Source organism: Brachyhypopomus gauderio, chromosome 6 (genome assembly GCF_052324685.1).
Source record: "Brachyhypopomus gauderio isolate BG-103 chromosome 6, BGAUD_0.2, whole genome shotgun sequence".
NCBI classification, from domain to species: Eukaryota; Metazoa; Chordata; class Actinopteri; order Gymnotiformes; family Hypopomidae; genus Brachyhypopomus; species Brachyhypopomus gauderio.
In genome coordinates, this window is record NC_135216.1 from 29543974 (window position 1) to 29560874 (window position 16901).

Below are 16901 nucleotides of genomic sequence, written 5' to 3' on the forward strand. Positions count from 1 at the left end.
GTGAGAACGAAAGCGAAAGAGGGACTTCAGGAAAAGGAGACGCAAACAAGCTCTCTGTTTTTGTCTTGGTATGTTTGTATTTTACCACTTTTCCTATCGGTTAAACATATATATATATATATACTATCCCTAAATAGGATACAAATGTGTTTTAGAAAGTTTCATAAAATAGTGTTCTATCAGATGTCACAAATCACATTTTATCTTAGAAATGGCGGATTTGCATTCGTTTCTGTTCGCTTTACACGAGGCCACGTAAAAAGAGTGTGGTTCTTGCTGTGTAGTTTTCTATTATACCCGAGTTAAGCGTGTTTTACTGTACTAGGTACACCAGTGGTTGTCAACTGGTGGGTCACGGACAGCTTGTAAAAAAATTAATAGGCTACTCTTCTAATTTTGTATTTGTCTTTTATCTTGAAAATGAAGAGGCACATGCCAGGGCTCCAGACTAAAATGGTCGCAATCACGACCATAAATATTAATTTGCGAGTAATATAATTATTTCACTTGCCAGTGGCGACAGGCGATACAACAGAATTATTTTTTATGGGTGAGGATTTTTTGTCATTGGAAAAATATGATACATACACACATGAAGCAGGATTGTTTATTGGTGGCGCTGCTCTGCTGGCGACTCGGACTCACGTGCTACTGCTGCTGCACAATTGTTTGTTTTATTAGAATTGTTTGTTAATTAGAATATGGCGACTTGGGCACAAATTCTGGTTTTGACCGTCATTATATGGGGGTTTTTTTTTGTATGCCAAACAACTCCAGCGGAGAACAGCCGGCCTCTTTTTATATATTCCAGAGCTGAATTGCTCTCACTCCGGGTTTCGGGACCTCCATTGGAGATAACCTTACCTGAGGCAGTCAAACGACAGCCCGTACGAGATAGGGGACAGCGGAAGAGAGGCAGCCGAGAGGGTGTAAGACGGCGTTTAAGACGGAGGGGATATAGACCCCCGCTGCCCTCTATGATTCTATGCAACTCCTCACAAATGGAGGAGCTTCGCATCAACACCAGGACATGTTTCGAGTACCGTCAATCAAGTCTCATGGTGTTCACAGAGACGTGGCTTCACCAGGATATTCCCAATTCCTTGGTTGAAGTAGATGGATTCTCTCTTGTCCGTGCTGATAGGAATGAATCGTCAGGAAAGGACAGAGGTGGGGGCGTCTGTGTGTTTGTAACTACTGGTGCAAACAGTACACAGTGAGATAAAAGGTCTGTAATCCTGACGTTGAACTTCTTTGCTTAAGCTTAAGGCCGTTTTATCACCCGAGGGAATTTGGGAACGTGACTATTTGCGCGGTCTATGTGCCACCTAGCGCAAATGCAACGAGAGCAGCACTTGCTACAGTATATCAGACTGTGTTCATAAACAGCTCCAGCGCTCACCCGGTGCTCCGATTTTTATTGTAGGTGATTTTAATAATTGTAAATTGGAAACAGTTCTACCAGGCTTTTTCAGTATGTTAAATGTGGAACTAGAGAAGGCAAAGTCCTAGATAAATGCTATGGTAATATTAAGAATGGCTATACTGCAAAATCCAAACCTCCCTTGGCAAACTCTGACCACAGCACAGTTCACCTAATACCAGTTTAAAAGACCTTACTTAAACGCAGCAAACCAGTGGTTAAAACGGTGACCCTGTGGGAGAAGGATGGAATAGAAGCACTGAAAGGCTGCTTTTTGTGTACAGACTGGGATATATTTAACAATGCGGATGTTAATGAAGCTACAGATGCAGTAACTGACTATATTACTTTTTGTGTGGATAATGTTCTAGCTAAAAAAGAAATAATTATATATCCTAACAATAAGCCACACATAACAAAGCAAGTAAAGGACTGTATTAATAAGAAAAAAGCTGCCTTCAGGAACCAGGACCGAGCTAAGTTGAAAGAAGTATAAAAGGAGCTTGATCAGATGCTGAAGGAAGCAAGGAAACATCAAAGGGATATTATTGAGCAACATCTCCAAACTGCTCCAGAAAACTGTGGGGTTGTATGTGTCATAACTCAAATAACAACATCTCCAAACTGCACGCTCCAGAAAACTGTGGGGTTGTATGAAAGTCATAACTCAAATGCAAACAAAAGGTAACCAGCTTGTTACCAAGGATGAGCTGCACATGGCCAATGAACTAAATGAATTTTATCTTAGGTTTGAGATGCAAAATTCCACTCAAGAATGTAATAGTGTGTTGGAAACTGTTTTATGCGACCCTGACTCCAGGCTGGTTGTGGATCCACAAAAGGTCCAGAGACTTTTTAGTCTGTGTACCAAGAAGTCCACAGGTCCTGACAGAATATCTGCATTATTACTAAGGACTTGTGCAGAAGAACTCACCCCAGCTTGGTGTCCAATTTTCCAGCAGTCATTGGACTTGCATACTGTTCCTACACTTTGGAAAAAAAACTATCATTATCCCTGTTCCAAAGAAGTCATGTCCAGTTGACAGTAATGATTACAGGCCTATAGCATTAACTTCGGTTGTGATGAAATGCTTAGAGAAATATGTTGTGTCTTTGCTCAAAACTGATGTAACACCCTTGTTAGATCCTTTTCAGTTTGCTTACAAACAGGGACGAGGCACACAAGATGCAATTAACATTCTGATCCATCTGGTCCTAAGGCATTTAGAAGATCATAAATGTTATGCACGTCTGCTTTTTATTGATTTTAGCTCAGCTTTCAATTGCCTTCTGCCCCACTTACTACTGGACAAAATGAAACAAATGAACATTAATCCTTTTATTATCAAGTGGTATTTTTCTTTTTTGACTGATCATATGCAGTATGTGAATGTCAATGGGACTCTTTCAGATCCTAAATCCATTAGTACAGGTGCACCCCAAGGTTGTGTGAGTTCACCTATGTTATTTACTTTGTACACGAATGGTTGTGTGAGTAGACACCCAGGCAACTATGTATTGAAGTTCTCGGATGATACTGCCATCCTTAGTTTACTATATAAAGATTGTGGTGCATCTAATTATTATTCTGAAATAGAAAGTTTTGTCCAGTGGTGTGACATTAATAATCTCACTGTAAATGTGAGTAAAACAGAGGAGATGGTATTTGACCCTAGAGCCTTTGGTGACCATTGTCCTGTGATTATCCATGATATCCCTGTTAAACAGGTTAGCTCTTATAAATACCTCGGTGTTTATATTGATAATTTGTTTACCTGGACAGCCCATGTAGGAAGTTTATGTACTAAACTGCAGCAGAGATTGTACTTTCTCCGAAGGCTTAGGTTGTATGGACTGGGCCAGGAAATAATGTTTTTGTTTTATCGGGCAGTTTTACAAAGCTTGATCAGCTACGGGATACAGTCATGGTACGGTAATCTCTCAGTGAAGTTAAAATCTCAGCTCAATTATCTGGTCAAAACTGCTATGAAGGTTATTGGGGAAAAAAGAATATAACACACTTCAGTCTGTCTATGAACAGTCTGTGCTCAAAGGAGCTCAGAAGATAGTGGCCGATGTATCTCATGTGCTTCACCATGAATATCAACTCCTTCCCTCTGGTAGAAGGTATATGATGCCAAGGTGTCGGCTCAATAGATATAAGAACTCATTTGTACCAGCTTCTATAAAGCTCTTAAATAGTCTTAAATAGTAATGTCTAGGGCTGTGCGATACTTGTGCTATGTTAGAGGGAATGTGCAATACAAAGATGCCAATTTTAAAATGGTTTTTATGTAAAGTGTGTTATTGTATGTAATGATGTGAGAATGTTTGAATGATTGTAGATGCTGCAGCAGGATGCATGTGAAGGCCAAGAAGAATTTCCCCTTGGGGACAATAAAGTATATCTTATCTTATCTCTCTCATACCTCATTTTATTATTATTCTTCTCCAAAATTTCTGCAATTAATGCGGCCCGAACCGCTTAACGTACAGACTCCGTTCGAACTGACAGGTGTGCTATCCGTTTTTGGAGTCAATTAGAGTTATAGATTTTAATAAAATTGAGTAAAAAAAAAAAGCCCTATTTAAATAAATGGTGGAATGTTCAGAATTTCAAATCTTTACTGCCAGTTAGTGTGTGCTGGCATGAAACATTTTCAAAACTCGTGGATAAACTGTTGTAAAATCTTTAAACCTTCACCTAGAAGCTCCATTTAAATTTTAAATGGGAGAGAAACTTGTCCTTTCTGTCACGCCGAGATATCTAATCATTTGATCAATTAGTTTTAGAGTTGTGAGCATTTGTTTGGCACTAGACACAGAAAAGTGGCCCATTCGCCCCCATATAAATGTATCAGAATCAGAATTGGCTTTGTTGAGATATTTGTGTGTTTTTAACTTGTCATAAATCAGTCATTTTTTGGTCAAACCACACCAAAATATATCAAAATCATCAGCAAGGGGTCCTCTCACACGATCTCTTCGGTGAAGCGATAAGTTAAATGGGTCCCGAACTACGACCATTTGTTCGGAGGGTGCAAATCACATAAAACAAGGCTTCTCCACTCAGAGTGTCAGTTATTTTTGAATGTCTCCCCCTCCCCCACACACGCACGCGCACACACCTGCATCTCTCTCATACCCATTACACACAGTCACACACATATACACCACACACACACACACACACACACCTCTCTCATACCCACTACACACACACACATATACACCACAAAGACACACACATACATCTCTCTCATACCCACTACACACACACACACACACACACATACATCTCTCTCATACCCACTACACACACACACATAGAGACATCTCTCATACCCACTACACACACACACATATACACCACACAGACACACACATACATACATCTCTCTCATACCCACTCCACACACACACACACACACACACACACACACACACACACACACACACATCTTTCATACCCACCACACACACACACACACACACACACACACACACACACACACACACACACACACAGTGATTACTAGGGGCCTTGGTGCACACACACAGAGCCGGCCCTGACCAATGTGGTGCCTTAGGTGAGATTTTGGTTGGTGCCCCCTGCATCATCAATCATCGGGTTGATTGTATCAGTATTAAAGAAACAAATAAAAAGCAAATGAATTATAAATATTACCGTAGAACAAGAAATAAATATAAAGGTGTTGCACGAAAAATATTTAAAAACTATTTTACATAAAGTAGTGCAGAGAACAAATTGTAACTTTTTAAATAAATAAAAAACAACTACCACCAGTGCAAATCAGTGCAATTTGCCTACTGCAACATTGTTATTATTTCAAAAGTGCATCCGCAATGAAATATATATTTATTTTAAAAACTTGCTGAGCTAAGCTAATAATAGCACCTACTAGGATTGGGCAGTATGATGACAGTATTGTAAAATTGTGGCAGTATATTAACCACGTGACGTGACACAGTGCCAGCCCTGACCAATGTGGTGCCCTAGGCGAGATTTTGGTTGGTGCCCCCTGTATCATCAATCATTGTGTTGATTGTGTCACTATTAAAGAAACAAATAAAAAGCAAATGACTTAAATATTACCATATAACAAGCAATAAATATAAAGGTGTTGCACAAAAAATATTTTAAAACTATTTCACATAATGTAGTGTAGAGAACAACTTTTAAATATTAATAATAAAAAATAAAAATAAAAAACAACAACTACCACCAGTGCAAATCAGGGCAGTTTGCCTACTGCAACATTATTACTTCAAAAGTGCATCTGCAATGAACAGAAAACTTGCTGAGCTAAGCTAATCTCATAGCACCTACTAGAATTAGGCAGTATGATGACAGTGGCGGTTTTTACTAAGATCATACAGAGGGGATAAAGCCACAATGACGATTGAGTGTTAGTTGTGAGTCTAGCGAGCTGGTTTCAAAGAAAAACACAACTGCTACAGATTGGCAACATTTTGGATTTGTTTCAAATAAAAATGAGAGACCATTAGTGCATGCCCCCACGATTCTAATTCGATAATATGATTGGGTGATAAAACTGCCAATCTATAATAAAAGCTCTCAATGTAAAAGGTCATTTCTCTCTTTTACCTAGAAACAACGGTGTGAAATATTCTGATTGGTTGATTTTTTATTTCACCGCTGAGGTTTTTTTCCAGCACAAGTACGAAAAGTGGATTTAAAAGCTGATTTATAGGAAAAATACAAATTATTGGTGAAGCGTTATTAACATATATTACATATAATAGATAAAGCATCCTTTTTAAGATAAATTAACCTTCAGAGAAGGCGTTGAAGTCCCTGACGCCAATGGTTTAGTGTTAATTCACCACATATTACCATTATATTACCTGTTTTTTGCCGCCTTTCTTCCTCCACTTTTCTCATTTTTCTACCCTGGGCACCAGAGGACTTCTGCCTTTTTGACGTCTTTACGAGGAGATGTCACTCACTCTGTGGTGTCTTTTTCCCCACAGAGAAACAGTAACGAGGTGCGCAGAGCGCGCGGGGGAGGGCGGGTTGGTGCGCGGGTGATAGGTGTCGTGTGTTGTTATTATAAGAATTATTAATTTGACTAATATTATTAAACAATGAAATTATGATTATGTGGACTTTGCTTGTTTTCACATTTTTTAATTGTTCATTTGTTAAAAAAACAAAACAAACAAAAAAAATAAACGCATGCACGCGAGCGCCCCCCTGGACAGACGGCGCCCCTAGCATTTGCCTATGTCGCCTAATGGAAGGACCGGCCCTGACGTGACGCAACATGCCAAATCTGTACTGGGACATTTTTAAAAACATTTTGTGCATCCATTATAAAGATCTGTGGGAGGGGTCAGCAGTTGGAGCTCACTGATTGGTTATGGAGTGGTGGTGTTCACTGAGATCATACAGAGGGGAAAAAGCCACAATGATGAATGAGTGTTAGTTGTGAGTCAAGCGAGCTGGTTTCAAAGAAAAACACCACTGCTACAGACTGACAGCATTTTGGATTTGTTTCAGATAAAAAGGGAGAGCCAGTCATGATCCTGTGGTAGGGAACTGGTCTTGTGACCGGAGTGTCGTGGGTTCAATTCCCAGGCCTGAGGCCATGACTGAGGTGCCCTTGAGCAAGGCACCTAACCCCAATTGGGCGCCGGGCTAGGGCTGCCCACCGCTCTGGGCATGTGTGCACCACAGCCCCCTAGTAATCACTAGTGTGTGTGTGTGTGTGTGTGTGTGCGTGTGTGTGTGTGTGTGTGCACCACAGTCCCCTAGTAATCACTAGTGTGTGCAGGGCCGGCCCTTCACAGAACCACAGGACCATGACTGCCCCAAATAAAGGTCATCATGTATTTTTCCATTACTGAAACCAACTATATGCAGTACATCAGCAATGCTGAATTGTTTAATTCATCTAGTTTTCTGAGTTTGTAAGTTTCCAGAGTTCACAGGATTGATGGGAAAATTCATTATTGTTGAATTTCAGTGTTGGACAAGAATCAGTTGATCACAAAATACTGTAAATATTAATGTAAATTTTTTTGTAGGCTACTGGTATTTATCCATGTAATAACGCCAAGTAGGTGTTTTGAACTAACATTAAACTTCTATTCCAAAGTGAAAGCTGTAACTGTAGCTGTTCTGAAAGGCCTTTCAGCATTTCTCCTCCTCCCTCTCTCCTCATTTATTTTCAAAACTGATAAACAGTCCGATATTTCAGGACCAGCAGAAGTGTTAATCTTTGGTGTGAAAAGATAAATAGGTGGATCATTACACCTTCGTGTGACACCGTGTGGTTTGCTTTTGTCGCATACTGGATACTGTACTGTACACTACTCGTCTCAGGGGGGTTGATCGTCTCAGGGGGGTTGATCGTCTCAGGGGGGTTGATCGTCTCAGGAGGTTTGATTGTCTCAGGGGTTTTGATCATCTTGGCCACACTTGGCTTGGACCCTAACGTTTAACAATGTGTGATGGTGTGTCTTGTAAAATTAAATCTAAACCTGAACTGGACAGAGTCTAAATTCCCATTATATACTGTATAACCATCCAGAACCGATTATATTAATGTTTAACCATCCAGAACCCATTATATTAATACATATACAAAACTGGAAATGAGGAATGAGAAAACTGTCAGGACCCCAATAATCACACATAGATGCAGAACGGCAGAAGAAACCAGAACTGCACAGGAACACTGAATATCACTGAAAATCAAAAAGAACATTTGATTTTTGTATTTTGGTAATCAGCTGGTTCTGTGTGAAGACTTCTGTGTGAACATCATCCATCCAGACTGAATCATGGCTGAAAAGGGAATCCAGATAGCAGAGGACAGTGATGACAGTGATGACAGTATGGAAGGAAAACGTCCAACCTTCTCTGCTGAGGAGAGGTTAGTAGAACTAATGATTTGGTGACTATACAGAAGAATAAATTAAGAAACCTTTGATTTTACAAGCCGTCTTTTTATTCATTGTAATGTGTTTTATGTGTATATTTTTGTTTGTGTTCATTGTAGAAATATTGCCCATGATCTCCAGATGAACAGCAATGAGTTTATAAAACGTTATGAAGAACATGAAGGTGATCTCCAAAAAATCATTGAATGTCTGAAGAAGAACTCTGAGACGTTTCTAGATAAATACAGAGTTTTAACTGAGGAAAATATAGAAGGAGTAAAATCCTCAGCAATCGGAGCAGGTGCAGGAGCAGCTGCAGCAGGGCTACTCCTGGCTCCCTTCACTGGTGGACTCTCCCTGTTAGTTGCAGCAGGGGCAGGAGGGGCAGTAGGATCAGCATATGGTGCATCGCAGAGCTACACAGCTAACAAAAACAAACAAGAAGCAGGAAACGAACTATTAGAGGACATAGAGAACTCCCTGAAAAACTTTAAACAAAATGTGGGTATAATCTCCAGCAGTCTAAACAACATCTGTGACCATCTTAAGGAGATTCAGCAGTATCAGAAATGCAAACATCCTTTACAGCTGCAAAGAGAGGCAGGACGTCTCAGACAGTATGCACGTGATCTGTCAGAACTTGCAGAGAGGTTTAAGCAAGAAGACCTGCACAAACTGTTAGAGCAGGGAACTAGAACTTTGAGTATGCCAACAAATTTCAACTCATTGTTAGAAGTTCTGTTATCTTGGCTTGGTGTTCTCTTTGTCTTAGAAGATAGCAGAACATTAAGAGACTTTGAAAAACTGAAAAGACATTCCATAGTACAAGAGAAAGACTTGGAATCAAAAGCTGGAAAGTTTATTTGTAAATTGAGAGAAATTACAACTCATTGTGTAAGTGCTGATCACTTCCTGCTTTCCTCCTGTACAGACGCTTTTCTGTCAGCTCTGCTTGTCCTTTCATTTATTTGAGTTATATCTACAAATTCAAGTTATTTTTACAAGTTAAAAGGATCCATTACTCGTTACTTCACTTGGTAAGCTTTTTACATTCATCTATAAAGGATTATTTAGCATTATTTACATTCCGACAGTCCGACACTGCGAGTGAACTGTTTTTTGCGCCTCATCCTTGTGAGTGGTTTTTGTGCACTGTTTTATCAGCAGCTGATATTGTTTTCAGCTGTGAAATACCTGCCAGAACTTATTGGGTGTTATTTTTGCACTTTGGATTTTTAACTTGGATATTTGAGCCTTGTGCCCGGTGCTTTTGCGATTATGCCTCATGCTTCCACATCATCTATTTGCTCTGAGTGTATCAAACTGTCTCAGAGGGTTGCAGAACTTCAGGAAAGAATCCATACCTTACATTCTATAAGGGAGGAGGAAGAATATCTGGACTCGATTCTTGCCACACAAACCGCTGACAAAACCGTCCCTGTGACTGGCAAAGAAAGAGACGTTTCTCTCCATTGTCGCTGGGATGTACTGGGGGCAAAGCCTAAGCTCATCTTGGCCTCAACTCCTAATCCTGTTAACAACAACAATGATAAGGGCTGGACTCTTGTTCGGGGGAAGGAACGTAGCAGAAACCAGCACAGCAGCGGCGGCAAGCAGCAATCTTCAGAACAGAACATTCTTCTCGATAACAGATATGAAGCTCTTGCCTCAACTGAAGTAGCAGAAACTGAGCAGTCTCATCACAACATACTGCCTCCCTCTCCAGGACATCAAGGACATCAAACGCTCCCCAATCAGCATCAGAGATCCGACTCCAGTCTGGCTGCTAAGCTTGCAAATAACTCTGGCCATTCGCGGACCAACCACCAGGCTGCCAACTGTGTTAGCCAGCAGCATGCTAACAAGCATGCTAAGAGGGTTAGCCATCGGGATGCAAACCATGTTGGCCATCGGGGTGGTAACCATGTTGGCCATCGGGGTGGTAACCATGTTGGCCATCGGGGTGGTAACCATGCTGGCCATCGGGGTGGTAACCATGCTGGCCATCGGGGTGGTAACCATGCTGGCCATCGGGGTGGTAACCATGTTGGCCATCGGGGTGGTAACCATGTTAGCCGCCGAGGCATTAACGGTGAAAGAAGACGAGGAACACCGCCACAGCCCAAAACGCTGCTAATTGGGGACTCAGTCATCAGAGATGTATGGAGCAACAGTATTAAGGCCTTTTGCTTTCCTCGTGTTACTGTCTGTGAAGTGATACCCATGATTCCACACATATTGCATGACCATCCAGCTACGGAAAGACTGATTGTACATGTCGGCTCTAGCGATGTTTACAAACAACAGTCTGAGATACTGAAACAGGATTTTAACCATCTGCTCGACATTCTGGAGTTTTCCCGGTGTGAAGTGTTCATTTCTGGACCGATACCAACTGCACGTCGAGGCAGTGGTCACTTTACCAGACTGCTGGCTCTAAACAGCTGGCTCACTACAGCCTGTGCACATCGGAAGGTAAACTTCATTGACAATTTCAACATTTTTTGGAGGCGTCCTGAGCTTTTTAAACCTGATCAGCTTCACCCTAACAGGGCTGGGACTCAAATGCTTGTGGACAATCTAATGTATGGAATCACTCACATGCGGAATCCGCACCCAACCGCCAGCAGTAACGTCAGTAATGTCAGTCAAAGGAGCCCACCATCTCCTGTCAGAGAATCTGTCCATAGTCTCAGAGGTAAACTCCAGGAGATTGAAGAGGTTCTGCAACACTACAGTCTGCTGTCTTGCAGGAACTCACCCACTTCTCCTGCACACTCAGTGAATTCTCAGGTCTGACACACTGGAACCCATGCTCCTAGTCAGTGCTACATTCCAGTTATTTTAAATAGCCGGTGGCATGGCTCTCAGAATCGAAATAAAAATGTAATCAGAAGAAAACATAAGGGTACAAAACATTGTAACAAACAAAATTTGATCCCAGTGAAATGCACAAGTGATGTAAGCGATGCTGATCAAACACATCAAGTCTTCAAAGTCTCCTTACTAAATGTCCGCTCACTCACAAACAAGTCTTTTATAATAGCTAAATTAATTGAAGATTACTGTCTGGACTTTCTTTTTCTAACAGAGACTTGGCTTGATAGCAATGGAGCAATAGTGCTAAATGAAGCTTCACCTCCCGACTTTAACTATTTTAATGTCTCCAGAGTAAATAAGAGAGGTGGTGGTGTTGCATGTTTTTACCATAAAGCATTCCGATGTAAGCAGATCTCATTAGGGGAACATCCTACGTTTGAATATCTGGCAGTAAAACTCAACAGTACTTATTCAGTTCTTTTGATTGTTATCTATCATCCTCCCAGACTACATGCAGATTTTCTTGAAGATTTTGAAGAAATGCTTTCAAGGATTTTAATTGATTTTGATTATGTTTTAATTGCTGGGGATTTTAATATTCACATGGATATATCCACAAATCCAATCACTTCAGAATTCATGAGGATGCTTAACTCTTTTGATCTCATACAGCATGTATCAGGCCCAACTCATAAGCATGGCCACATTTTAGATTTGGTCATTTCTAAACGTATAGAGGTTAATAATACTGAAATTACTGATGTTGCAATCTCTGACCATTTTGGTGTATTTTTCAACATGTCATTATCTACTAGAACACTCAGTGAAAAGCGCACAATAACCAAGCGTTATCTCAGTGCTGGCAGTGCCGTGGCCTTCACAGACATGATACAGTCCCTCCCTCCCCTCTCAGAAAATGGGAATGAGCTAGTTGAAACATTCACACACAGAGTTAGGAACTGTATTGATGCTGTGGCACCAAAGGTAACCAAAATAATCTCTGGTAAAATTAAGATGCCCTGGAGAAACACTCCATCTATTGTAAAATTTAGGCAAGATTGTAGGCAGGCTGAGAGACGTTGGCGAAAGTCAAAATTGCAAGTACATTTTGATATTTATAAAACAACATTGCAGAATTACAACAGTGAAGTGAAATCAGCAAGGAAAAACTATTTCTCTACCTTAATCAATTCATCCAATAATAACTCAGCTGTCTTATTCAGAAGCATAGATCAGCTAGTAAACCCCACCTCCTGTGGCTTCCCTGAGACTGTTTCAGTTGAAAAATGTGAGGAGTTTGCTATATTTTTTAGGGACAAGATTACTAGTATAAGGCAGAACATAGCAACAAGCACTAATAGACCATCAACCCTTATATCAGTTACTCAGCCTAACTTTAATATGTCTTATTTCCAAGAAGTTGACATGGTAACACTACTTGATGTGATTTCATCACTAAAATCCTCTACTTGTGAACTGGACCCTTTACCAACAAGCTTTTTCAAGCAGGTTCTGAGCTCATTAGCAAATGAAGTTCTAACGATTGTTAATCAGTCTCTGCAATTGGGTGAATTCCCTAAAATTTTTAAAACTGCAATGGTTAAACCACTATTAAAGAACAGAAATCTTGATCCCACAATTCTTAATAATTATCGACCTATATCTAACCTTTCCTTTCTTAGCAAAATCATTGAAAAAGTAGTGTCAATCCAGTTGAATGACTATGTCAAAGTAAATCAAATAAATGACACTTTTCAATCTGGTTTCAGAGCTCTCCACAGCACTGAAACAGCCCTAGTTAAGGTAGTAAATGACTTGAGATTGAATAAGGATGCAGGCAAACTCTCAGTCCTTTTTCTGCTAGATTTAAGCGCCGCTTTTGACACCGTTGATCATGAAATACTTCTTGATCGACTACAGAGCTGGGTAGGCCTTAGTGGCTTAGTCTTAGACTGGTTTAGATCGTACCTAACTGGGCGTGATTACTATGTAGCATTAGGTACCTCTTCCTCCACACGTCAAAAAATAACTTGTGGTGTCCCCCAAGGATCAATTCTTGGGCCGTTACTATTCAACCTATATATGCTTCCATTACCACACATCATTAATAAACATGGTATTAGTTATCATCAATATGCAGATGACACTCAACTTTATATTTCGCTAGAACCTAAAGCCCTAAAATCAATTTGCTCACTGTTTGACTGCATAGATGATATACAGACATGGATGTCTGACAATTTTCTGCAGTTAAATAAACAGAAGACAGAGGTTCTTGTTCTTGGCAGTGATTCACAAAGGAATGATGTCCAGACTTATTTAAATCAAATGAATCTGAAAGCCAGACAATGTGTTAAGAACCTGGGCGTCACCTTTGATAATGAGCTCAGCTTCAAATCACACATCATGACTACATGCAAGACAGCTTACTTTCATCTTCGAAACATCGCTAAGGTCCGAGATATGCTCTCTCCTGCTGACAGTGAAAAACTTGTCCATGCATTTATCACATCAAGGCTAGATTATTGTAACGCTGTTCTATCTGCTCTTCCAAAGAGCTCTATTTCGCACCTACAGCGAGTTCAGAACGCGGCTGCAAGGGTTCTGACCCGCAGGAGAAAGAGAGATCATATTACACCTGCACTCCACTCACTGCACTGGTTACCTGTCAGCTTTAGAATAGATTTTAAGGTTCTAGTCATGGTTTTTAAATGTCTTCATGGTCTTGCCCCTCTTTACCTAAGTGAAATGATGGTTAGATATGTTCCAGTCAGGTCTCTCAGGTCTTCAAACAGTAATCTACTGGTGATTCCTAAAAGCCGATTAAAGATTGGCGAGGGTGCTTTTAGCCACTATGGCCCAAAGCTCTGGAATTCTCTTCCTGAAGAGCTCAGAGGCATTTCATCCCTGCATAGTTTTAAGAGCAGTCTCAAAACATTCCTGTTTAGATCCGCTTTTAGTTAAAACTATTAAGATAGAGTTTCTTATCTTATTTACTTTACTTTTTATTATCTTACTTACTTCACTTTTTACTTTTTATGTTATTTTAATATTTTTATCTTTAATTTCTTTTAACATTTTCTTTTTGTCTTTTTGTCTTTGTCTTATCTCCTTTTAATGTTTCTTTTATTTATACTGTAAAGCACTTTGAGTTACATGTATGTATGAAAGGTGCTATACAAATAAAGATTATTATTATTATTATTATTATTTGCAGAACACCTTAAATGAAATGAAGACTTCAAAAACAGAAGTAGAACGCGTGGTCATTCCCAACCTTAATGAGTATTTCCAACAGAGAGAGAAATGTGCAAATAAAAATAATTAATGATAATTATTTAGGAACTGAGCAGATGGAACTGTGGTAATGTAGAAGTTCATCTGTAGGACTAATAGAACAAATCTTGTTGCCCTTGTGCAAATCTTTACAGATTTTAAATTGAGTAAGGAGATTTTAAAGTATATTTGTTTTTGTGAGTACTACAGTGTGAATACCCTTAGCAAAAAGTAGTATACTTAAAGTCAGACGTGTGGACTCAAGTCACATGACTTGGACTCGAGTCCGACTCGAGTCACTAAACTGAAGACTTGCGACTTGACTTAGACTTACCTTTACTGACTTGGACTTGGAATCGGACTTGAGCTTTAAGACTTGAAAAGACTTGAAATCCTTATTTTACCACCACGGAGATCCATAGACGCAGATGACTAGACGTAGACAACATAAACACACGCCCAAAGAGGAGGGGTCAGGGGCTGTACCGTGACAGGTAAAGCAAATTATTATAAGACTTTTGCCAATATCTTCCACATATGTATGGCCTAGAAACAAAATTCTACTTCAGCTGTATTCCTTGGCTCAAGCCAAACAAAAAAGCCTTAAGAAGCCCTTACTGCATACATGAAAAAAACACACAAACACACACATACAAACCTAATCACAGGATGTGATTAACTTCTATGATCTGAATCATTTTGCCAATACAATTTGTTTTGATCTTTTGGGCCTTTATTAACTCAAATGAGTAATTCTTCAATTGGCCTTTGGGCTTTTTTGCCTTTTTGTGTGTGAACCCGCAATCGGCGCTTGCGGCTATATTTGTTTTTTTTTTTAGGGTTCACACACACATAGTGTGGGAACCCTATTGTAATTGCTGGTATTTTTAGGGTTCACACACACATAGTGTGGGAACCCTATTGTAATTGCTGGTATTTTTCTTATTTTTCTTATTCTTTTGCCCATTTTTTGACATAAAATGCATCGTGCAGCCTAGACCGTAATGCCTAGAAAACCCAATCTTGGCAAAAAGGTTCAGTTACCTCCAAGGACCAGATTCCCATACAGGGACCCCAAATTGGCCTGATGGTGGCGCTATAGCAGACCATATTGACTTTTTGTCCATATCTCCTACACCGTAGGTCCTAGAACCAAAATTCCAGTTCCTATGCATTCCTTGACTAAATTCAATAGGACAATTAATATACAACCATTAAGCTCCGCCCACTTAGATTTCGAGTTAATTTGCATAATGTGCAAAATCACACACATCTTTGAGCGCGAACTAGTCCCTGGATTTTTCACATACGTGCACATATGTGGTATCAAAACGTTCAGAAGAGTCTGAACTTTAAAATGTATCCAACAAAAATGCTAATTTCTTCACTACCTAGTCAGTATAAGCCAATCAAATGAGGGGGCGTAAATTCAATAGTAAATTTTGCACAAATGGAACTCTAACTTAAGAAAACTTGCATGTAATGAGATGGCACTTCACAGACAGCTTCCGTGTGAGGGTCTGGGGCAGCTCGCAGTGGTTGCCATACCTCACCTGCTAGGGGGCGCTATAACATGCAAAAATTTGCCCCATGCACTCAGATTGGCCGATCCACATGAAACTTGACAGACATCATCTATGGGCCTCTGGAAACCAGGTCCTAAAGCAGACATGCCATACTTCCAAAATGGCTGACGTAATCGGCCAATCAGTGATCGGCACGCGTTTGACAGGCTTACCATTGGTCGATCTGCACGAAACCTCTTGGGTGTGGACAAGTGCACGCCCCCTATGACATAATCCAGCCGGGTGTCGATTGGCCACTGGGGGGCGCTATTGCAAAAAAAGCAAGTGTATCCCCTACATAATTCCACTTGGGAACATGCAATTGGACTCTTTTGATTCCTTGCAGTAGTGCGAACAACTTTCCCATTACATGTCCTATTAAAAAATGCACAGTTTATTTACAGTTAATAATAGTTTGAAATCATCACTTTTCATACTCCTCCTAGGATTTTCATACTATCATGTCAAGCAAAGTCTTATAATACTCTACAGAGTGTGAAATCAAAAAACAATCCAAAGATTTTGGATTTGAGGACACTTATACCTGCTAAATATTTTTTTAATGGACAGCATCGATACATATAATATTCATATTCTTAAAGCTCTTTCATATTTTACCCAAGTCTGACCAAAATGCACAAGCCCATTCAGAATCCCATCCTGAACAAATTTGTCAAGTTTCATCTAAATCGGTTATCGTATGGCTCTACAGTGCAGTATTATATACAATGCATAAGAATGCATGTAAAGTCCCTCTGTCACCTTCTCCTTCTCACACGCACGCAAGCTGAAACTCACACTCTCAGTCTCTCTCACACTCTCACCCACATTCCCCCTCCCATCTCTGTGCCCTAAGTAAACATTGCTCTGGCTACCTAGATCTCTCT

At 40.1% G+C, this 16901-nt stretch overlaps 2 protein-coding genes across 4 annotated transcripts in view; one reads left to right on the forward strand and one right to left on the reverse strand.

Annotated features, from left to right (window-relative positions):
- On the forward strand, positions 1–14665 carry LOC143517632 (uncharacterized). 2 transcript variants are annotated; one of them, XM_077010350.1, is made up of 3 exons: positions 1–68; positions 8204–8346; positions 8473–14665. In XM_077010350.1, exons 2-3 carry the CDS (start codon positions 8255–8257, stop codon positions 9323–9325), a joined length of 945 nt encoding a protein of 314 aa, XP_076866465.1. In that variant the 5' UTR covers positions 1–68; positions 8204–8254; the 3' UTR covers positions 9326–14665. The 2 variants fall into 2 exon arrangements, with proteins under 2 accessions (XP_076866465.1, XP_076866466.1); XM_077010351.1 differs by having other exon boundaries at positions 21–68; positions 8247–8346.
- Positions 8650–16901, reverse strand: part of LOC143517634 (uncharacterized) — a 25945-nt gene continuing 17693 nt past the window's right edge. Inside the window, exons 2-3 of one of the 2 annotated variants that reach the window (XM_077010353.1) lie at positions 14784–14881; positions 8650–8777 (exon numbers count right to left, since the gene is read on the reverse strand). The gene's annotated coding sequence lies outside the window, so the exon portion shown is untranslated. The remainder of the gene's footprint in view (positions 8778–14783; positions 14882–16901) is intronic. The other variant, XM_077010354.1, reaches the window with a different exon arrangement.

Bases quoted from the DNA above. Each gene is read 5' to 3' on its own strand.
- LOC143517632 (XM_077010350.1), top strand. From the start codon at position 8,255: ATGGCTGAAAAGGGAATCCAGATAGCAGAGGACAGTGATGACAGTGAT. The intron at 8,347-8,472 runs GTTAGTAGAACT...TGTTCATTGTAG, and splicing joins ACCTTCTCTGCTGAGGAGAG to AAATATTGCCCATGATCTCC.